The sequence below is a fragment of the Oncorhynchus kisutch genome, linkage group LG22 (genome assembly GCF_002021735.2).
Source record: "Oncorhynchus kisutch isolate 150728-3 linkage group LG22, Okis_V2, whole genome shotgun sequence".
In the NCBI taxonomy this organism is placed as follows: Eukaryota; Metazoa; Chordata; class Actinopteri; order Salmoniformes; family Salmonidae; genus Oncorhynchus; species Oncorhynchus kisutch.
In genome coordinates, this window is record NC_034195.2 from 45,041,493 (window position 1) to 45,064,351 (window position 22,859).

Here is a 22,859-nt window from a genome sequence, read left to right on the forward strand (position 1 = left end):
GAGTCCTGTGAAATTGTGAAAAATATTCACGTGAAAATTTGAATCCACATGTGAAAGGTTATGTAATCATGTGAAATATCATAACATGTGAAGTGTTCCAAAATCACATGTTTTAATATGAGTTCACATGTGAAATCATGTGGTTTTTCCGTGAGCAAAATGCATTTTTATATACACTAAAGTGGCTCCGTGTTCTGGGTCATTTTGCCTGTAGGCTTATTTGCACAATGTAGGCTAACATCAAGTTCTCTCTAAGGTCAAAAAAATAAATAAGGTCAAAGTCACATGACAACAAAGAGAGACTGATTCACAAACCAAAACCACACAAACAAAGAAGCAATACAAGAAGGCTAGCAGATTGGATTATACAAATGTTTAATGTGCACAGCGTGATGTGAGATTGTACAGTAAAAGCAAGGGAAGGAAGAATTCAATTTTAATATAAAAATACATATGACCTTTTCATCAAGTCAAAAAACGAATTAAATCAAGCAACGTGCTAATATTTACCATCTTCACAGACAGCAGGTAGACAAAAGCTGAAAGAGTCATAGGAGACATCCCAAAATTGCACCATATTCCTTAGTGCACTACCTTAAAACAGGTCCCATACTGAGCTTCGGTTAAAAGTAGTGCACTATATAGGAAATAGGGAGCCATTTGGGATGCAGACAAAGTGAGATTCATGTCAGTATAGAACAAAAACATGCTCCCATTCGTTGTCAAACAGCAGTGGTCTCAGGGGAGGGAGACCGGTTAGCTGATTGTCCTTGTTTGGTGGTGTATGTCCACAGCCAACAAGCAGAACGCTACACCAGACCAAACTAGTCAACCAGGGACTTAACTCATCCAAACTCATTTGGGGAAAAAACAAAATAGATTATATATGACAATGCTACTCAACTTGTGCATACATTGGGCAAGGCTAGCATAAAACAACTAAATTGAAACAAAGCTTAAAACAAAAGTTCTTCATCTTCAGAAGGTGTAGGAATTAGAAGCTATGGTTATTTAGCTACAGCTACCACAATGTGTATCGACATACAAGGTTCAATCCTGCTGTCCATTTTAGAAGAGAAGAGACCTCAATGGTATAAAAAAAGGTGTGAATGTATTAAAACAAAGATCAAGTGATATTTCTCCCGAGATTCAAATTCAAACTTAAAAAACATTCTCGGTCACATAGAAACAATATGAAAACTCTATTTATGACCTAAGTGTTGTCATGGAATTTAGTCTCTCTGGCTTGTAGTAGAACTGGAGCTGAATGTTGATGGAGAGAGTGACTATGATGTCATGATGTGGCACTGGGCTGAGGGCAGGGCAGGCTCTGTGAGTGAGGTTGTCCTATAGCTGTGTGTCTGTCTGGGCGTATAGACTGACAGCAGTGTGTTCGTTGGCTCGGTGGCTTTGTGGTGGGGTGGCGGTGCATGCAGAAACAAGGGCAGGTTCAGTGTTTCAGACTGGGAGTCAGGGCAGGCATGGGGGTGTGAGAGGGAATCAGTGGGGGTAGGGGGGGCTGAGGGGGAGGGGGAGGGGAGTTGGTAAGGTTTTGGGTATAGGATTTTGTGCTGTGTCAGGTGGGATTTGTCTCTCAAAACAGCGCAGTGGGACAGGCACAGGGATATCCCCCCCTCTCTCCCTCCACCCCACCCAAACCATCCCCCTCCCAAAAAACAGGCCCCAAACACACAAACCCAGCAGAGTGGACACCAACATCCATTATATGAGCCTATCAATCAATCAATTAATTAACTTACCAGTCATTCAATCAATACAAGCTATAATCAGAGAGGGTCACACAACATTTTGGAACAATGGAAGGAATGGATGGGGGGGGGGGGCTAGCGTGATGCTCTTGCAGTGATAAACAACGCTAACAAATACAGAATAAAAAAACGAAAGAAAAACAAACAGAAAAACAAAGAGCCCAAGGAATGACCCTCAATGTAATCCTGTGCCCCTGTTGGTTAAACCAGCACTGGAGAGAGAAACCATTGTTGTCTAGGAAGAAAGAGAAGCGGGGCCAGATGCTCTCTATTACTTGGTCCCCTTACCTCCAACATCCCTACCACAGCACTGGAAATGTTTCACCTCTTCTTTTAGCAGAAGTTGTTCCCTCTCTTTTTTTTTCTTCTGGTGACTTCTCCCCCCTTTCAATCTGTGTTAGTTATGGTTTCCACACCTCCCCTCCTTATTCCCTTCCTCCCTTCCTCTTCCTCTTCTTCCTCACTTCCTCGTCTTTTCTATACCCCCTTGGTGGTGCTGATGCGGATGCTGCTGAAGCACTTGCCCATGGCTTCGAACAGTGGGTCGCAGAATGTGTGGACGCAAATGGAGTAGACGCGGCTGACACAGTGGATCTCGATCAGATAGCTCTTGACACACGGCACCACCGCCCAGATGTGAATGAAGGACAGGATGGCGAAGAAGATGCCCCAGACCAGCGCCAGTGGGATGCCCACCAGGGCAGTGAGGAGACGGTAGCACCAGTACTTGGTCACTGTGAAGGTGGTGAAGCTAGCCTTCCACACGCCGTCGAAGCTGTACGTGCCTGCAGGCTCTGCGATCACATCCTCAAAGTCCACCTGACAGGAGAGAAGAGTAATTGTTAAAATCAAGGAATCAGCAATGATTCAATTAGACAGTCACTCTCAAAGCAAAAAACTGATGAACAAGATTTTTTTTAATGAAAACAGATGTTGCCCTCCCATACATTTGTGCCCCTGTTCTGAAGTTACACAAGTACTAGAAATATTACAAGAGATGTATGTATCCTCATAGTGACTGGTACGAGCAGTCAAACCAGGTCAAACTACCCTCCCTCCCACCACACCCTTCACAAAACATTTTGTGATTGCTACACATGCTGTATGAGGCCCTCCTACTCTCTCTACCCTCTTAAACCATCTCTTCACATTCCTGACAGACACTGATACACAAGACAGAGCCACATACTGTAGAAGTGTCTGAATCAGAGGGCAAATAGCCAGCACCCTATTCCCCAGATAGTGCAATACTTTTGGTCAGAGCCATCAACCTATTCCCAAGTACTGGTTTTGGTCAGAACCAGCCAGCACCCTATTCCAATTCAATATAGGAAATACGATGACATTTCAGACACTGCACGGTTCAGTTTACAAGGACCGTCTCTACCCTGGAGTTCTCTCTAATACAGTTCAGTTTACAAGGCCCGTCTCTACCCTGGAGTTCTCTCTAATGCAGTTCAGTTTACAAGACCCGTCTCTACCCTGGAGTTCTCTCTAATACAGTTCAGTTTACAAGGCCCGTCTCTACCCTGGAGTTCTCTCTAATGCAGTTCAGTTTACAAGACCCGTCTCTACCCTGGAGTTCTCTCTAATACAGTTCAGTTTACAAGGCCCGTCTCTACCCTGGAGTTCTCTCTAATGCAGTTCAGTTTACAAGACCCGTCTCTACCCTGGAGTTCTCTCTAATACAGTTCAGTTTACAAGGCCCGTCTCTACCCTGGAGTTCTCTCTAATGCAGTTCAGTTTACAAGACCCGTCTCTACCCTGTAGTTCTCTCTAATACAGTTCAGTTTACAAGGCCCGTCTCTACCCTGGAGTTCTCTCTAATACAGTTCAGTTTACAAGGCCCGTTTCTACCCTGGATTTCTCTCTAATACAGTTCAGTTTACAAGACCAGTCTCTACCCTGGATTTCTCTCTAATACAGTTCAGTTTACAAGACCCGTCTCTACCCTGGAGTTCTCTCTAATGCAGTTCAGTTTACAAGACCCGTCTCTACCCTGGAGTTCTCTCTAATACAGTTCAGTTTACAAGGCCCGTCTCTACCCTGGAGTTCTCTCTAATACAGTTCAGTTTACAAGACCCGTCTCTACCCTGGAGTTCTCTCTAATACAGTTCAGTTTACAAGACCCGTCTCTACCCTGGAGTTCTCTCTAATGCAGTTCAGTTTACAAGACCCGTCTCTACCCTGGAGTTCTCTCTAATGCAGTTCAGTTTACAAGACCCGTCTCTACCCTGGAGTTCTCTCTAATACAGTTCAGTTTACAAGGCCCGTCTCTACCCTGGAGTTCTCTCTAATACAGTTCAGTTTACAAGGCCCGTCTCTACCCTGGAGTTCTCTCTAATACAGTTCAGTTTACAAGGCCCGTCTCTACCCTGGAGTTCTCTCTAATACAGTTCAGTTTACAAGGCCCGTTTCTACCCTGGATTTCTCTCTAATACAGTTCAGTTTACAAGGCCCGTCTCTACCCTGGAGTTCTCTCTAATACAGTTCAGTTTACAAGGCCCGTCTCTACCCTGGAGTTCTCTCTAATGTAGTTCAGTTTATATTCACCACCTAAGAGCCTCCAAGATCCTGTATTAAAGTCCTCCCAGCTACAGTATATGTGGAGGTCTCTAGTACCTACATGTAATAAAGAGAAGCCGGATGGGCCCCAGTGAGGTAAACCATGACATTTATTTATTTTTAGTGTAAACAGACTTCTCAGGCGATCGATGGGTTTGCGACGTGCCTCTCAAGTACCCATGACCTCATACACGTTTTAGTGCAGATTGTAAAGTGGAAAAACACACACGCTTGCTCTCTCTCCTTCTTTCTATCTTGTTCCCACTCTCTCTCTCATACTACCACTCTCCTTTACTCTCTTCTTTGCTACCAAGCCCATGATACAGCAAATATTTATTTGACAGTTACTTATTGCGTGTGTGTTTTGTCTGCGAGACGTGTCGCTGTCAGAGGGTTTAACATCACCTGTGTCCAGCGCATTTTCAAATAAAAATGCATTTTCAATATCAAAATAGGTCTTTGTTCATTTTATTCAGTAGCCAATCCTTCCAGCTATTACTGTGTACACAGGGGACTTGCTAAACTAAACAGGCTAAACTTATAGGATAAAATAACAGTTGGTGGTGAAGCTCTTTAATATAAATCTCATCGTTCTTTACGCTGCAAAACCCAGCAACATCCATTTTATTTTCCAGAGCCATACATCTTGAGTACTGTATTGTACAGAGCCTTTGGAAAGTGTTCAGACCCCTTCACTTTTTCCACATTTTCTTACGTTACAGCCTTATTCTAAAATGGATGAAATAAAATACATTTCTCAGCAATCTACACACAATACCCCATAATGAAAAAGCAAAAACAGGTTTTCTAGAAATGTTGGCAAATTTATTACAAATAAAAAACAGAAATACCTTATTTACATAAGTATTCAGACCCTCTGCTAGTGCATCCTTTTACCATTGATCATCCTTGAGATGTTTCTACAAATTGATTGGAGTCCACATAAATTGATTGGACATGATTTGGAAAGGCACACACCTGTCAAATAAGGTCCCACAGTTGACAGGGCATGTCAGAGCAAAAACAAAGCCATGAGGTCGAAGGAATTGTCCGTTGAGCTCCAAGACATAATTGTGTCTAGGCACAGATCTGGGGAAGGGTACCAAAAACATTCTGGAAGAAGTTGGAAGAAGTAAATGGGAGAAGCTTGTAACCACCAAGACTCTTCCTAGAGCTGTAAGTCTGGCCAAACTGAGCAATTGGGGGAGAAGGGTCTTGGTCAGGGAGGTGATCAAAAACCCAATGATCATTCAGGCAGAGCTCTGGTTCCTCTGTGGAGATGGGAAAACCTTCCAGAAGGACAACCATCTCTGCAGCACTGCACCAATCAGGCCTTTATGGTAGAGTGACCAGATGGAAGCCACTCCTCAGTAAAAGACACATGACAGCCCGCTTGGAGTTTGCCAAAAGTCACGTAAAGACTCTCAGACCATGAGAAACAAGATTCTCTGGTCTGATGAAACCAAGATTGAACTCTTTCGCCTGAAAACCAGGCTTCACGTTAGGAGGAAACCTGGCACCATCCCTACGATGAACCATGCTGGTGGCAGCATTATGCTGTGGGGGTGTTTTTCAGCGGCAGGGACTGGGAGACTAGTCAGGATTGAGGCAAAGATGAAGTACAGCGAGATCCTTGATGAAAACCTGCTCCAGAGCACTCAGGACCTCAGACTGGGGCAAAGGTTCACCTTCCAACAGGACAACGATCCTAAGCACACAGCCAAGACAACGCAGGAGTGGCTTCGGGGACAAGTCTCAATGTCCTTGAGTGGCCCAGCCAGAGCCCGGACTTGAACCCGATCAAACATCTCTGGAGAGACCTGAAAATAGCTGTGCGTCCATCATGACAGAGAAAAGTACAGTCACAGCTTGAGAGGATCTGACGAATATGAGAAACTCCTCAAATACAGGTGTGCCAAGCTTGTAGCGTCATACCCAAGAAGACTCGAGGCTGTAATCGCTACAAAAGGTGCTTCAAGAAAATACCTTGTAAAGGGTCTAAATAGTTTTGTAAATGTGATATTTCAGTTTTTATATTTAATACATTTGCAAAAAGAAAAGAAAATAACTGTTTTTGCTTTGTCATTATGGGTATTGTGTGTAGATTGATGAGTAAAAACTCCCAGATTTAATCAATTTTAGAATAAGGCAGTAACCTAACAAAATGTGGAAAAAGTCAAGGGGTCTGAATACTTTCCGAAGGCACTGTCGGCTCACAGACACAGCTTCCATCACTTCGATGGAGAATAAATGAGAGGTCTGTGTAGAATGGTTCTGATGAGGGCTGTCAGCAGCTGAAATGTAACGTTTAAAAACGACAAAGCTTTTAAATTGTAAACGAGAGAGTGCCTATGTTTTTCCAAAGCCCAGTTTAGAAAAACATAACTATAAGATAAGATCCCATTTTTTTCAGGCAGTTGTTATAACTTTGCTATGGATGATTGAACTATAGTGGACAGAGAAGAACATTCTTCATTAGAAACACCCCTAGGTAATATGGAGGGAAGTATATTCTTTCTTTTTTCTTAATTTATTGGTGGGCAAGTCATGTTTGGCTAGATAGATACAATGTCTCAGCACCTATCACCCCTTTAGGGATTTGGCATACAGTACAACAAACTAGTTCTCAGGGACAACATGTGAGCAGTCTGGTTGGCTGAAATCTGGAGAGAGACCTGCAATATATTTTTCCATTCTGTCCCTAGAGTGCTGAATGCCTCAGTTCAGTGTTTCCTCCACCATTGTGTAAGTAGGGCAGTCCATCCCTACTTAGCTCTGTTTGCCCCCACCTAAAATAAATAATTTGGCTTCAATTGATTTCAACTGAAATTGTTGCTGAATAAATTAGCCCTGCATGTTGATTTGGGGCCTTTGTTTACACCCCGCCTGGACAATCTAAGGAAAACACTGCCTCAGCTTGTCCATTAAGCCTGAATGTCTTCATTTCCCAATATAATGTACCTCCCGCCTCCCTCAGGGAGTCCCGGCATTCTTGAGAGTTTGGCAGGGAGATGTTAACTAGCGGCTGGTTAGCGAGCCGATCGCTGCTATCTGCATTGCACAGTGTGGCCGTGGGTATGTCTGCTCAGCTTAGATTCAGACCCATCGGGGTGTAACAGAAGGCTGCCTGGCCATAGGCTATATAAAGAACCAGGCTTTATGAGAGGAAAATATTCTATTCCCAGGGCAAACTCCAAACTCTGCATGGATTTCATTGATGGTGATTATTTGATGTAGTCGGTTGAGGGAGTTCAGCTGCCGAAATTCCAACTATATGATCTACTGGTCCACATGGTTCTGCAGAAGGAGAGAGAGTAGTGTGTGTGTGTGTGTGTGTGTGTGTGTGTGTGTGTGTGTGTGTGTGTGTGTGTGTGTGTGTGTGTGTGTGTGTGTGTGTGTGTGTGTGTGTGTGTGTGTGTGTGTGTGTGTGTGTGTGTGTGTGTGTGTGTGTGTGTGTGTGTGTGTGTGTGTGTGTGTGTGTTCCCTGTTCTGCATAATAGCAGCATAGTTAGGGCACCCCAAACACACACCTCCATTGACGCCATTTAGAACTCCAAACCTCTATAGCCTGGGAGGAAACATGTGATTTCAGATGATTACACTAGCGGTCTGTAGATTTGATTAAAAGAGCAGAATCATATGGCTGTATTCTATTCTGAGCATACTGGAGAGTCTGACTCACTGTCACAATGGGTTGGTAGGAAGCCAGAGAACGAGACAGAGAGAGAGAGTGTAATGTTCACTGTTCATTTTTTAATTTTTTTATTGTTTATTTCACTCTTGTTTATTATCTATTTGACTTGCATAAATATATGTTTCTCATGCCCAATAAACCCATTTGAATTGAGAAAGGGAGAGAGAGAGAGAGAGAGAGAGAGAGAGAGAGAGAGAGAAAGAAAGAGAGAGAGGATTACTGCAAGACAGGTAAAACCATTTTTTTTTACAATTATCTCTACTTTTATCTAAATTGTGTGGGTTGGGTTCCCTGTTACCATTAACATACAATATTATATTTTTATATAAACGAACTTATTGAAATGAAATGGAGAAACTGCACACAAGGAGGGAGACTAGGAGACAAGGGTGAGAGCTTATTGTTTATTTCACTTTTGTATATGATCTACTTCACTTGCTTTGGCAATGTTAATAACATATGTTTCCCATGCCAATAAAGCCCCCTGAATTGAATTGAATTGAGAGAATGTGGTCATTGCTCCCTAGTTGACGCATCCCTGTGAATTGCAGAGAGGGAGGGAGAGAGACAAAGGGGGGTATAGGACAGAGCAGTGGGAGGGGGAGGAGAGGGGAGAGAGAGGGAGATCCCTTTGGCCTGCCTGCCTGCTGCTGCAGCTACTTGGGTGTTTCCCAGTTTTATGAAGGCAAAGTTCACTACTTCAAACGGCTGACCCTCTCCCAGTGGTAACTGACTCTTTACAGATGAAACAATAACCCAGCTGTGAGGATAGACGGACAGTCTATGTCCCAAGTGGCACCGTATTTCCTATGTAGTGCACTACTTTTGAACAGGCATATGATGCCATTTGGGACATAGGCTCTGACTGTGTCACCTGAGCCTTTCTGTTCCCACCAACGCATGACAGGTCGTTTTCACAAGTACCACAGTAACGTCAGCGAGGGTTTCTCTCAACAAATTCATAGTTTACATAAACACAAAATGGGCACAGTGTGGTTGGAGTCTACTTTGGAAATACGTTTGCTCTGCAATAACGCACTCACTGAATATGAGGCACGTGTAACTATAAAACAAGGACTGTAAGAACATTTTTGTAAAAACAACAGAAAATTCGTGATGTTTCCTCCATTCCAAAACTGGAGCAAGGATGTTCAACTAAAGACTGCAGCCGCACCAGCAAAATAGGCAAGAGACGCTGCTGCGTACGCATCACATTTACGCATGTGTTGAGGCCTTCACAAACCTAATCTGATCCATGTAAACCATTGTAAACTGGGGTCATGAATCCGAAAAACTCATAGTATAGTCTACACACGAGAATGCCAACCACTACTTTGGTACGCGCGCAGCTTACTATGCGTATTTAGCAGCTCCTAGCCTGCCCAGTAATCGTGCGAGTGACAATTTCCAGTCTTCCTGGGTATATTATAATGGGAACATTCATAATATAATGTGTCCAAGTACAAAACCAACTCACATGCAATATTGGAACTGAACTAGTTTTAGTCTAAACCACGATTTGATTTTTAAAAAACAGTATAATAGTATCAAACCAGTCTAATAAATAAAGTTAATTAAAGGATCCAAAGTGAAATCTTACTAGGCGAAAAAATCCATGAACAATTATTTCCCTTCATGGGTAAATATACCGTCTACGGACTCACCTTTACAACGTCGTCGTTTATGTGCTTGGGGTCCCGGTTCACCAGGTCGATCTCTTTTGTATGGACATCCTGCATCGTCTTCATCCCGCTCATACTGTCATTATCCATGTCTTTGTTATTAGGTTTATAAATGTTCCCTTGTTTTCTGATGAACGGCGAGTGCAGAAATTCCTGTGGGTCCAGAGGTGAAGAAGAGAAGCGTTATAAATTTATAAGTTAGTGGAGAGACGGGCAGAGAGGCAGAGAAGGTCGACTTGACCGGAGCGCACCAGAGTTAGCAGCCTGTCCCAGCCTGAGATGGTTTTAAAAGAGTAGCACCACACCCCTCAATAGCAGAGATCCGTTTCTCACCGCAAGGGGTCATCTCCAAGCGCTCACACAATGCGTGCGTAAAGATCGTTCGGCTGGCCATTCTCTTTAAACGCAGAACCTTTCTCACATAAGGCATCAAACGCGTATTTTCACTAATGTAAACTGTCATCAACTTGTAATGGAAATTGCATTTTCGATTGACTTAGTCTAATATAATTAACGATCTAACCAAAACTTTGACAGACATCTAAGTGCGCACAAAATGTGTGTTTCAAGTGGATTAAAAATGAAATTACGTACAGAATCTTAGAAGCGTAGGCTAGTTAATAAATAACTGTAAATATATCATGCCCGTGCTAATGGAGACGAGAGGGGCTTGCACATTTGCCCAGTAGGAGTGGGAGTAACGTTCACAACTAGGTGCCAAAAAAGATTGGCAACTAGCGCTTTGGAGTTCAACATGTTCCAGTTTCCCAATCTTCCAAGGGCATGTTCGATACATGTCACAGTGAGAACGAGCCAGAGAAAATGTGTTGCTCACAGATTATTCAATATCCATAATACAAGTATAAATACAGTAAAAATAAAAACGGTAAAATACAAAGTTGGATTGTGACAGGATACAGAGTCCAAAAGAAAACCTTACCTCGTCAGTTTCGCCGTCCTTGAGTCCGCCAGTCATGCTGTCCCGCGCCTGAAGTGCTAACACACCCGTTTGTTGTTGAAGCAAGACCGTGTCAGCTTAACAGAGGGAGCAAATCAACAGGAGGAGGCGTGGGGACTGTTTGTTAACGACTTGGTGGCTCCTCCGGGGATATTACCAAATCCTATCGCTTATCTTTACGTTGCGCTCATTAAACGCTAAATTCAAGTTAAGGCGCCGGAGAGACCTGAGTGAGAAATCTCGGCGTGCCTCTGCATGGACTTAATGAATGCTCTTCTTATTCATTCAGTAGTCACCTGTTTAGACAAGCAGTGCAGCGGGATGAGAGTGTAACCCGTCATTAACCTACTGCTCAACACATTACGCAGGAGCTAGTGGTGGAGAAACTGACCTGATCTGTTCAACTACTAAGATTATGTTTTCAATTTGGCCTGTGTGTGTACTATGTGTCGTTTCTGCTGGCTGCTGTCGTTCCTGAATAAACGGAGAGATTGGTATCCCCCAGCCCTATGCTCTGTCACGATTATGAACCTGTTCTGGTCATGGTGGTCTGTTTACATTCCTTTATCTGATTCTCGGCTCAGGGAAACAACTCAGCTTGGTTTGGAAATGACATCAGTCCCAGAGACATAACAGTCATGTCAGGGGTATTTTCAGCCTGTGTGCTTGTGTGTGTATGTGTGTGAAAGAGTTTATGGGGGTTGTAATTGGTAACCTAGGCTACACAGTACTGTCCCTCTTCATTGCAGAACTCAGTCACTAGAAGTTGACTGTAGCTATTCTCTAGGGAAGAGAACCAGATCAGTGGGAATCTACTGCAGAGTTAGCTAAGGTCTAGACTATGCAACAAGTCTGTGTCCAGCTTTCATGTATTAAAAGGTTCTTTAATGTCCCTGAGGGGAAAACTGTACTGCTGTATGCAAAAAAAGGGAGACAGCTGCTTTTTCTTATCAGTCATGTATCAGTGCTATTTGTGCAAGATAGATGGTTCTGGAAAATATGCCTTCTGGCTCCAGATCACACAGTGAGTACCCAAATGTAGAAGAAAGAAGACCCCTTCCTCTTGTCTTTGGCATCAGGGAACAGAGAGAAGTAGATGAACACACTTCACATTAGACTGAAGGCCTGTATCCAGGGGGATAACCGTAGGCAGAAGGTACATGTGTTGACCCAGATACGTTGAAGGCTCATAAGTCAAACAACTCATAAATCTGGGGAATTTCGCTGGACGGACGTTGTAGAACCATCATCGCAGGATGGAATATTTTTCACATTCTACCGAATCAGTAGAATGTTGTCTGTGTGTAAAGCTGCAGATTATCGTTATATAATATTCCTCCAAGTCAGTATTGTGCTGTGTGTAAACCTGTAGGTTATAAACTGAGCCCCAGGTCATGCTCCATAGGCCCACAGGCAGAGGCAGTTCTTCTCCTCTCTATATAGGATTGTGTCTTGTGCAATCAGACCAGCTCAGTTAGTAATTTATGACTTTTCTCTGGCACTGAGACTGAGAAACATTACCCTAGCCCTCCTATCACAGTTCGCATTACCTTCTATGACAGACAGACATAGCAACACTCAGAACATTTTAGAAATAAGAATCTTTATTTGTGAAGAAAAGGGTCATTTTTGGTACTTTACACAAATCAAAGAATACATGTCGTTTGTTGAGCAGAATTAGAATCATATCGTTGTCCATTTTTACTACATTGTTTCATCTCATTAAAAAAAACTCCAGCCCAAACTCAACACCGATACAATCCCACCTGCAATTTTCTCTCGGTAGAGAAGAACCAACTCAGCCAAGTACAGACATGGTCTGTGAACTGTCTTGCTTTATAGCCGAATGATTAGAAGTCACTGAGAGAACAGCTGCGCTTGATTGTCCCTTTCTTGCAGTCAAATGACAAACTTGCCCTCTAGTGGCCTCATGGGTGGAATGTTATTAATCATTTTTATAATTTCATAATGAATAAACATACATTTATTTTATAACAGAAAATCTGGTGTTTCTACATCAAATGATTTTGTTGTTGATATTTTAGTCTTCTGTGATGTATGTAAAGGCTAATAATGGGATACATTCCATGAATGAATACATTCCAACTCTATATCTGACATGGTACAGGTGCCTTTTTTAAGCCCATAACCACATGTGTGAGGTATACCTTTGTTTCAAAGTAGATTCGTTTAAGACGACCAAGAAACACTCAGTGTGACCCTGATTCAGCACACTGCAGTAAAAGGTGAAACAAAGCACAGGGTCTTGTGTGAGTCCTAATATTGATATGAGCTGCGAAAAACTCGTGGCACCATCTGCCAGATATTTCTGTCAGATATCTGTCTGTAGAGATTCTCTCTATAGTTGGGTTTTGAAGTAAAGCATGCACGCTAGCTACTACTAGCTGCTAAAAACAAGCTCAGCAGCACCTACACTCTTAGAAAAAGGGTTCCAAAAGGGTTCTTCGACTGTCCCCATAAGAGAACCCTTTTTGTTTCCAATTATAACCCTTTTGAGTTCCATGTAGAACCCTCTGTGGAAAGGGTTCTACATGGAACACATAAGGGTTCTACCTGGTACCAAAAAGGGTTCTTCCAATGGTTCTCTTATGGGGACAGCTGAAGAACTCTTTTAGGTTCTAGATAGTACATTTTGTGTAGGCCATGTACCTGACAAGTGTATCAAGGCTTCACTCAATATAATTAACTGGAGTGTATTCACCTCATTATCTTAAGGAACACAAGCAGCAAGTTCTGTCCAGTTTTTTCATGACTTCAATCAAAACATGGACAATCATGAAACATGACAAATGTGCGTGGCATATAAATAGTAAGTTAGAGAGCCAATACTCGTGTTTTATATTATATTGGACATTTAGTCCACTTCTTGTTTAAATGTATATAACTGTAGGTTTTTTAGGGACGGTTTCCCGGACACAGAAAAGCATAATGGAGACAAAAAGGAAGCTTAATAGAGAATTTCTAGGCTTAATCTATGTCTGGGAAACTGCCCCTTAGTATAAAAGCTAACGCCCAAAAATATATCCAAAGCACTGCGAGATCAACACAGCAGTAGCAAAATAAGGCTGCACAAGTATGCAATAAGCTGCATCCCAGAATCTTGGATCTATGTACACTCTATTACAGAAAACATGTGAAGGAATTCATTCATTCAATTTCCAGCTGAATTCTCTGCTATATATACATCACATAAAAAGCAGAAACGACACAAATATTACATGTCTGCTGTCAGGGATGGTATGATGCCTTATCGTCAAAAACCATGTTGCCCTGATCTGATCGAATATGATTAAAACAGTTCTTTACAATCAGAATCAGAACTATGGAATGACAAGAATTTGTTTTGGTCAAATTCAAAATGGTCCTTTTGGCAGTATACATAAAAACCCTTTATAAAGCTGGACACAATAACTTCTATAAACATCAAACCTTATTATTAATCTTTTGTGAAATTCCAGATGATATAAATGATCATGTTGGATCATGTTATTACCCAGATGGTGTCATGGTGTTGTCTAAGGGAAGTTTACCCCAATCAACCTTTATGACCACTTAAAAACATATCACTACTTTACAGGTAGCCGTTAGCCTTCTTATAAATGATTATATCATAATTCTAGCAGATATTATGGAGTGTTGATGTTGGCTTTATAAAGAGCTTATATATTTCAACACAAACATGAGTAAAGGATATCTTATTTTTCCACTTAGACGTATGTCAAAAAAAGTTATAGCCTTAAATAAATCCTTTTTAAGTCTCTCTCATCCGAACCCCTGCTTTCCCCCCTCTGTGCGTCTTCATGACAGGGAAGGAAAGCCCCTATCAGTTGTCTGTGGTCTTGATGTGAACTGATGACAGACACCGGCCCATACTGTGGAATAGGGGGGTGACGAGCATGTCTGTCAGGCTGCTCCAGACCACCTGGACAGAGGGCAGCGCCATTAGACAGCTCCGCACCACCGGCATTAGCACCCTGAAGGGAGGAGAAAAGGAAGGACCACAACAACAAGTTCAACTGTGCATCACAAAAATGCAGTATTCTTCCAGTGCACATAGTGTGTAGTCGTGCATAGCTATTACACATACGTATATGTATTACATTACGAGAAACCTATAACCTTGAGTTTAATATCAAGTGCATGAGAAAGCCAAGTTGTGCTTGTTACAGACCGCAGAGTACCTCTTAACATGCATTCAACACACAGCCTTCTTCATCGTCTTAATTTGTCCCTTTGGGATATTCATAATCGTAAACAGTTAATGCAGACTTTCATGAATGCTTGTAGCCTGCAATATGTATTAAGGCTAGGGAGTGTGTTGTTATCAATGTGCCTTTCTCTAGTGCCACTGTGTCTTGTAACACTCAGCCAAACCCCAGCCATCCATTGACCAGACACAGGGTCAACTATTTGCTACAGTTGCCATTCCACCATCTATTGATTTCTGCCTATGTCACCAACGGCATATTTACATTGCTTATCCGCCATAAAAGCTGTGACAGACAGTGCCGACTTCCTCTTCCTCTACACAATAACTGCGTACCAAATTGCACACTATTCTCTATATAGTGCACTAATTTTGACCAAAGCACTATGGGCCTTATGGGTGCCATTTGGGATGCAGACAATGGCTTTAAGCAGAATACATTCTGTAGAGAGACTGAGACATTGAGACATGGAGAAATGAGTCCAGAAACTGTAGTAAAGATCAGATGAGAGTTTATTTGTGACATGCCCACAAAACAATGCCCAAAACAATATGTAGCCTATCTATTCTAGTGGAATGTCCCACTCCCCTCTGAAAATAGGCCTACGGTGCTGCAAGACAGACTAGAATGCCAACTGTCTGGCAGGGGTTATGGGGGCATTTTTCCACTACTACTGGAACACTGCATTCCTCCTAACTTTTTATACAGTGCCTCACTTTTGGTGTTGTTTCAGCAAGTAGCCAGCCTACTAAGTGGCTCTCAGGCAGTTTGTGAATGTAAGGAGTTGCACGATATCCCTACAACTTAAAGGAAAATACCATTCAAAAACGATCTTTTGTTATTTGTTTTCATTCGACCACTGTTGATATAGCAAAACACATCATACTGTGACACTTTCTGTGTTTTTTTGTGTTCTATATCTTGAAAATGTGATTGTTGACATGCAAAACATTTCTGAACTGTATCAACAGTGGACTAATGAAACAAATACCAAAATATCATTTTTGAGTGGTATTTTAGGCACCTGTGACCACTGGCACGCAAATAGTACATCATGGAAAATAGGCCTATATACCTGCATATGGAAAGGTTACCAAATAATGACCAAAATCAAGTTAAAACACTTCAAACTTATTCACAGTTTTAGCCTCCCTATGATGTGAACTAAATAGTTTATGTTAATGGCAATATAGCAGCAAAACAGGCAAACTGACACGCAGTATACCACCCTCTCTGTCATCAATGGAACAAAACCTTTAGGCAGCAAAACAGGCAAACTGACACGCAGTATACCACCCTCTCTGTCATCAATGGAACAAAACCTTTAGGCAGCAAAACAGGCAAACTGACACGCAGTATACCACCCTCTCTGTCATCAATGGAACAAAACCTTTAGGCAGCAAAACAGGCAAACTGACACGCAGTATACCACCCTCTCTGTCATCAATGGAACAAAACATTTAGGCAGCAAAACAGGCAAACTGACACGCAGTATACCACCCTCTCTGTCATCAATGGAACAAAACATTTAGGCAGCAAAACAGGCAAAGGAAACATTGGCCCTTGGCCAAGCAACGAAACAACAAGATAGCATGTGATGTACATACCAAATATGAACACAGCTGAAGACCCCGAAGACAATACCAAGGATAAACGCCATGGGCACAGCAAGGATGGTGGTCAATATTAGGTAGAAGCCATATTTGAGCAGTTCGAAGACAGCGTGACTTCCTATCCATACTTTGTCGAAGCTGTGGCTCGAACTGGGCTCTGCTATCACATCGTCAAAACCAACCTGGGGAAGGAGACATCTTGTCAGGAATCATTCATTCATATACCCATCTGTCACCATCTGTCCTGTAAAATCATAAACAAACAATCAGATGTTTCTGAAGTGTCTGATCAGGTAGCCAGGTCTCATAGACTAGATGTAACATAGTAAATGAAAAATCCGAAACACACACATTAGTATGATTTGTTACATTTGGTATGGTTAAATAAGACAGATGGTTACTTAAGGCAAAAACGAAAATTGGGTGTTTGGTTGGGGTGGATGAGTAGGCGTATAATGCAAATGTCTAGCAACACAAAGGTTACAAGTTGGAATCTCATCCTGGACAACTTTTAGCTAATTAGCAACTTTTCAACTACTTACTACTTTTTAGCTACTTTGCAACTACTTAGCATGTTAGTTAAATCTTCCCCTAACCCTAACACTAACCCTAACCTTCACCCTAACCCCTTTGCAAATTCGTAACATATAATATGAATTGTAATCCATAACATATAATAAAAAATGGGTGATGGACATCCACAAATTAACAAATTAATACACAAATTAATACATAGGAAACGTGACATATCATACTAAAGTGGGATCTTGGATTTACGTATAGAATAACCCGAAATGCTCTGAGACCAGGTTGGTTCAGGAAATGGATGGATAAGAAAACTCCAAATGAAAACTCACAGCCAATTTATAAACTATACTCATAGGCAAAAGCAATGATTTGTGCAGCTATTACGCATGCACAGCATACAATGTTGTTATTACTTTATTACTTATGGCAAAGTAACAATGACATAATGAAAGTATAGAACTATGGCTTGATATAGGCATATCCACATACTGTAGTTTACTTTGTGAAACCCGAAGCGCACGGTGTGCTGATACACTGATAGGGTAGCTTACCTTTAAGTGCGCGTTTATGTCATTGGGATCTCGGTCTGGAATCGCCGCATATACTTTGTCATTTTTCGACAGAATCGGTTCGATTGATCTGTTGAACTCGTCCTCGTCCATGATAATGCTCGTTTCGTAATTCACCTTTTCGAGACCCATTTTCACTTGCAGGTCCTGCGACGCGGTGAGCGGCGTAGAGCTGTCGTTGGTCAGAAGCTGGGAGCGCTCTTTGCATTTAGAACTGTGCCCGTGCCGTGCGCATCTGAAACGGACCCACGCCCCGCGCGGAAAGCAGCGCAATGTGGGGTAGTAGACACAACAAGCAAAAGTCATGTCGCCATGAAATGTTAAAGTAGAGGACAAACATTTTTGTATTTGACACTGTATTTATTTATACATTTGTCTGATTAGAATCGAGTTATCTGAACTAGCCTATATTGAACTAGGCCAATCTTGCAAGATTGTAATGGACATTATTTGTTAATATCTCAATATGTATATCAACTGGACACTGACCACCCTAGAAATAAACTCATTCCCATTCAGATAAGCATGTGGTGTCTGAGTGCCAAGTCACAAAGAGCTTCAATCATCAGTCTCATTCATCATGGTCTCATTCCTTCACTTCCTCTTGCTCTATTTGTTCCTGTCTCCATCCACTATCACACACTCTCCAAATAAGAGTGATGTGGAGGAGAGAGGAGGAGAGGAGGATGAAACAAGGGAGACGTGCATGTGAGGTTGGGAAATATGAAAAATACAAACACACACACACATGGACACACATAGAGGCTATGTTTGAATGTTGTAGTGCTCCCAACCCCCACCCTGGTAGAGAAAACCCCTTTATGGTGTGATGTCTGAGGCAGAGGATTGTGTGTGTGTATATGTATGTGTGTATGTGTTTGTGGCAGAGAAAAAAACGTTGGGTTACACAGCAACTGAGTAGGCCTACAGAGGCTGTTTACCTGTACAGAAAGCATAAACAAACATTGAGTGCATTTTGTGCAAGTCATCATGATATTCTTGCAAATTCATTGCACTGATTGAGTTCAGTGACCTTTTTCTCTGCTGTTTCTGAACATACCTGGGAGCAATTTTAGAATTGCTCTGTCTTCAGATTTTTAAAACCAGGATATACATACAGTGGGAAAGACATCTTGCTGTGATTATTCTCACAGTGACCCAAATGCATTTCTAATGACCACATATACCACACGTGTGTGTGCCTGCATGCATGTATTCAGGGTTGAGCCTAGCCTTTTGCGGGTCCTAAGCAACATTTTGTTGTGGGGCCCTCCCACCTCACGAGCAAAACATTTTAATGGCCCCTCTCTTGACGGTGGACAGAAAAAATTGAAGTTTTAGAGTTAATTTCCTGCAATTCTACACATTTTGTAATGGAAGGGGTAGAGGAAATGTGGCAGTTTTAAAGCAGGTTTGCTGCAATTCTCCACATTTGCAATTCGGCAGAGAGAAGATTTAGCAGTTTTATAACTCATTCCATGCAATTCTACAAATTTTGCCATGGGGTGGAGAGAAACATTTACAGTTTTACAGCTAATTTCCTGCAATTCTACACAGTTTGCCATGACTTATGCCATGTTAATATGACCTCTGAGTGAGAGTGAATAACAAATGAATGAGGGCCCCCTAGAAGTCAGGGCCCCTGGGCACGTACCCTATGTGCCCGGTTGGAAATTCAACCATGATTACTACAAGTTTAGATAGCTGGCTAGACAAACTTACCAATCTACAAAGGGTTAGCTAACATGGGCTAATAGAATGACTGTCAGTGACTGACATAACAAGAGATAAACTGCTGATGCACAACCACATTTCGTTTTTTACTCAGGGGCCCCCTAGTGGCCACGGGGCCCTAAGCGATTGCTTATTAGTGATGGGGGGGAATACAATTACATATTACATATCGAGATATTATTATTTTGAATATATCGTATCATTTTGATAAAATCGCAATATTATTTTTGCGCTAGTTGGCTGTATCTGCACCACAACTCCTCCATCATCTTTTTAAACAGGAAGCCAAATTGTTTTCAGCACTTTTATTTCTATGACTGATTTAAAACTTATTTTCTCATGACTCTTGTCTCTCTGCAGCAGACATATGATGAGCAATATGTTTGGAACATCGAATCACAATATAGTCACAGTATCAAATCGCAATACATATAGAATCGTGAGAATCGCAATACATGTCGTATCGCACCTAAGTACCGTGATAATATCGTATCCTGAGATCCCTGGCCATTCCCAGTCCTACTTATGTTGCTTATGCCTGGAACCTGCCCAGCATGTATGCATATGTGTGTGACCGTCAACTCTTTTGTCCACCACTTTGCATTTTATTTGTTGATGAACAAGGTCAGTTGGGTGTTCTTGTCTGTAGAGTGGACGTAGTATAAACAACAGGGGCCTTTGTATATAGAAAAAGTAGGTCAGGGCTGTGTGTGTGTGTGTGTGTATGTGTGTGTGTGTGTGTGTGTGTGTGTGTGTGTGTGTGTGTGTGTGTGACAGCGAGGCAGAAACCCAGTCAGCAAGCGTGGTGCAACAATACAAACCCACAATCCCTAGGATTAAACACACAGGGCTTTTCTGACAGCCAAGCATTCAACGAGGGTGGCCTGGCTGGCTAGTTGGCTGGGATAGGGTCGGTTAGGGTTGGGTAAGGATAGAGTTAGGGAGCAACAGGGGAAGTGGCTGTTAGTGGTGGTGGTGATGGTGGTAGTGATAGTGGTGATGGTGGTGTGGGGGGGAAATGGTGGTGGTGGTAATGGTAATGGTGGTGGTGTGGGGGGGGGCAAATGGTGGTGGTGGTGATGGTGGTGGTGGTTATGGTGATGGTGGTGATGGTAGTGGTAGTGGTGATGCTGGTGTGTGGGGGGAAATGGTAGTGGTGATTGTGGTGTTGGTGTGATGATGGTGATGGGGGCAAATGGTGGTGGTGGTGGTGGTGGCAATGGTGGGGGTGGTGATGGTAGTGGTGGTGGGGATGGTAGTGGTGATGGTAGTGGTAGTTATGGTGGTGGTGGTGCTGATGGTAGTGGTAGTTATGGTGTTGGGGGTGGTGATGGTAGTGGTAGTTATGGTTGTGGTGGTGATAGTGATGGTGGTGGTGGTGATGGTGATGGTGGTGATGATGTTAGTGGTGGTGATGGTAGTGGTGGTGATGGTTGTGGTGGTGATGGTAGTGTTGGTGATGGTAGTGGTGATGGGGTGGTAGTGGTGGTGGTGGTGGTGATGGTAGTGGTGGTGATTGTAGTGGTGGTGGTGGTGATGGTAGTGGTTGTGATGGTAGTGGTGGTGGTGGTGATAGTAGTGGTGATGATGGTAGTGGTGGTGGTGGTGGTGATGGTAGTGGTGGTGGTGGTGGTGGTGATGGAGTGGTAGTGGTGGTGGTGGTGGTGATGGTAGTGTTGGTGATTGTAGTGGTGGTGGTTATGGTGTTGGTGGTGGTGATGGTAGTGGTGGTGGTGATAGTTATGGTGGTGGAGATGGTGGTGGTGGTGATGGAGTGGTGGTGATGGTGATGATAGTGGTGGCGGTGGTGTTGATGGTAGTGGTGGTAGTTATGGTGGTGGTGATGGTAGTTATGGTGGTGGTGGTGGTGGTGGTGGTGGTGGTGGTGATGGTAGTGGTGGTGATGGTAGTGGTGGTGGTGGTGGTGATGGAGTGGTAGTGGTGGTGGTGATGGTAGTGTTGGTGATTGTAGTGCTGGTGGTTATGGTGTTGGTAATGGTGATGGTAGTGGTGGTGGTGGTAGTTATGGTGGTGGAGATGGTGATGGAGTGGTAGTGGTGGTGGTGGTGGTGATGGTAGTGTTGGTGATTGTAGTGGTGGTGGTTATGATGTTGGTGGTGGTGTCACGAACCGGCTCAAAGCCCGTAACAAAAGGGAGACAACGTGGAGATAAGGCGTAACAAAAGATATATTTATTAACTAAAGCAACTAAGGAAAATATACAATGGTGTGTGTAATCAGTAATCAGTAGTGTAAGTGAGTGTTTTGCAGGCATGAATGTGATAATGCAGGGTGTTGAAAGATGTTGTCGCAAACAACCCAAAAACCACCAAGAAACACAACAAAATCCATAAAGGTGTCTGCATGGAGAGAGTCTTCTCCATGAATGGGGAAGTGGTGTATTTATCCTGGGAGACACCGGGCCCAGGTGTTTCCCATGTAGCTGACGACCCTCCCAACTCCGCCCACCAGCATCCTAATAAGGAAATAACAGAGAGAGAATACGGCAGACAGAGTGGGAGGGTCGTCACAGTGGTGATGGTAGTGGTGGTGGTGGTAGTTATGGCAGTGGAGATAGTGGTGGTGGTGATGGTAGTGGTGGTGATGGTGATGGTGATGATAGTGGTGGTGGTGGTAGTTATGGTGGTGGTGATGGTAGTGGTAGTGGTGGTGGTGATAGTAGTGGAGGTGGTGGTGATGTAGTGGTAGTTCTGGTGGTGGTGGTGGTGATGGTGGTGGTGCTGATGATAGTGGTAGTTATGGTGGTGGTGATGGTGGTGGTGATGTTAGTGGTGTTGATGGTAGTGGTGGTGGTGGTGGTGATGGTAGTGTTGGCAATGGTAGTGGTGGTGGTGTTGATGGTAGTCGTGGTGGTGGTGGTAGTAATGGTGGTGGTGATGGTAGTGGTGGTGATGGTAGTGGTAGTGGTGGAGGTGGTGATGGTAGTGTTGGTGATGGTAGTGGTGATGGTGGTGGTGATGGTAGTGGTGGTGGTGGTGGTGGTGGTGATGGTAGTGGTGGTGATGGTAGTGGTAGTGGTGGTGGTGGTGGTGGTGGTGGTGATGGTGGTAGTGGTGGTGGTAGTGGTGGTGATGGTAGTGGTAGTGGTGGTGGTGGTGGTGATGGTAGTGGTGGTGGTGGTGGTAGTGGTGGTGGTAGTGGTGGTGATGGTAGTGGTAGTGATGGTAGTGGTGGTGGTGGTGATGGTAGTGTTGGTGATGGTAGTGGTAGTGGTGCTGGTGATGGTAGTGGTAGTGGTGGTGGTGGTGGTGATGGTAGTGTTGGTGATGGTAGTGGTGGTGATGGTAGTGGTGGTGGTGGTGATGGTAGTGGTGGTGGTAGTGGTGGTGGTGGTGGTGGTGGTGGTGGTAGTGGTGGTGGTAGTGGTGGTGATGGTAGTGGTAGTGGTGGTGGTGGTGGTGATGGTAGTGTTGGTGATGGTAGTGGTGGTGGTTGTGATGGTGGTGATGGTGGTGGTGGTGATGGTAGTGGTGGTGGTGATGGTAGTGGTGGTGATG

The 22,859-nt window shown here is 43.3% G+C and overlaps 2 protein-coding genes across 2 annotated transcripts; both read right to left on the minus strand.

The window, feature by feature from the left end:
* Window positions 1-358: 358 nt before the first annotated feature.
* On the minus strand, window positions 359-10,935 carry cav1 (caveolin 1). Its single transcript, XM_020456004.2, has 3 exons — window positions 10,651-10,935; window positions 9,693-9,863; window positions 359-2,588 (listed from the first exon to the last, which is right to left on the minus strand). The coding sequence occupies exons 1-3, from the start codon at window positions 10,684-10,686 to the stop codon at window positions 2,247-2,249; spliced, it is 549 nt and encodes a 182-aa protein (XP_020311593.1). The 5' UTR covers window positions 10,687-10,935; the 3' UTR covers window positions 359-2,246.
* A 1,315-nt stretch (window positions 10,936-12,250) lies between these two features.
* On the minus strand, window positions 12,251-18,074 carry cav2 (caveolin 2). Its single transcript, XM_020457151.2, has 3 exons — window positions 17,590-18,074; window positions 16,505-16,692; window positions 12,251-14,663 (listed from the first exon to the last, which is right to left on the minus strand). Exons 1-3 carry the CDS (start codon window positions 17,911-17,913, stop codon window positions 14,513-14,515), a joined length of 663 nt encoding a protein of 220 aa, XP_020312740.2. The 5' UTR covers window positions 17,914-18,074; the 3' UTR covers window positions 12,251-14,512.
* Window positions 18,075-22,859: the final 4,785 nt, after the last annotated feature.

What these genes read in the sequence shown, in the direction of transcription:
- cav1 (XM_020456004.2), bottom strand. Translation starts at nt 10,686, where the DNA reads ATGACTGGCGGACTCAAGGACGGCGAAACTGACGAG. An exon ending in AGGACGGCGAAACTGACGAG is followed by an intron (nt 9,864 to 10,650) that starts GTAAGGTTTTCT and finishes CTGGACCCACAG; the next exon opens with GAATTTCTGCACTCGCCGTT. An exon ending in TAAACGACGACGTTGTAAAG is followed by an intron (nt 2,589 to 9,692) that starts GTGAGTCCGTAG and finishes CTCTCCTGTCAG; the next exon opens with GTGGACTTTGAGGATGTGAT.
- cav2 (XM_020457151.2), bottom strand. Translation starts at nt 17,913, where the DNA reads ATGACTTTTGCTTGTTGTGTCTACTACCCCACATTGCGCTGCTTTCCG. An exon ending in ACATAAACGCGCACTTAAAG is followed by an intron (nt 16,693 to 17,589) that starts GTAAGCTACCCT and finishes CTCCTTCCCCAG; the next exon opens with GTTGGTTTTGACGATGTGAT. An exon ending in TTCAGCTGTGTTCATATTTG is followed by an intron (nt 14,664 to 16,504) that starts GTATGTACATCA and finishes TCCTCCCTTCAG; the next exon opens with GGTGCTAATGCCGGTGGTGC.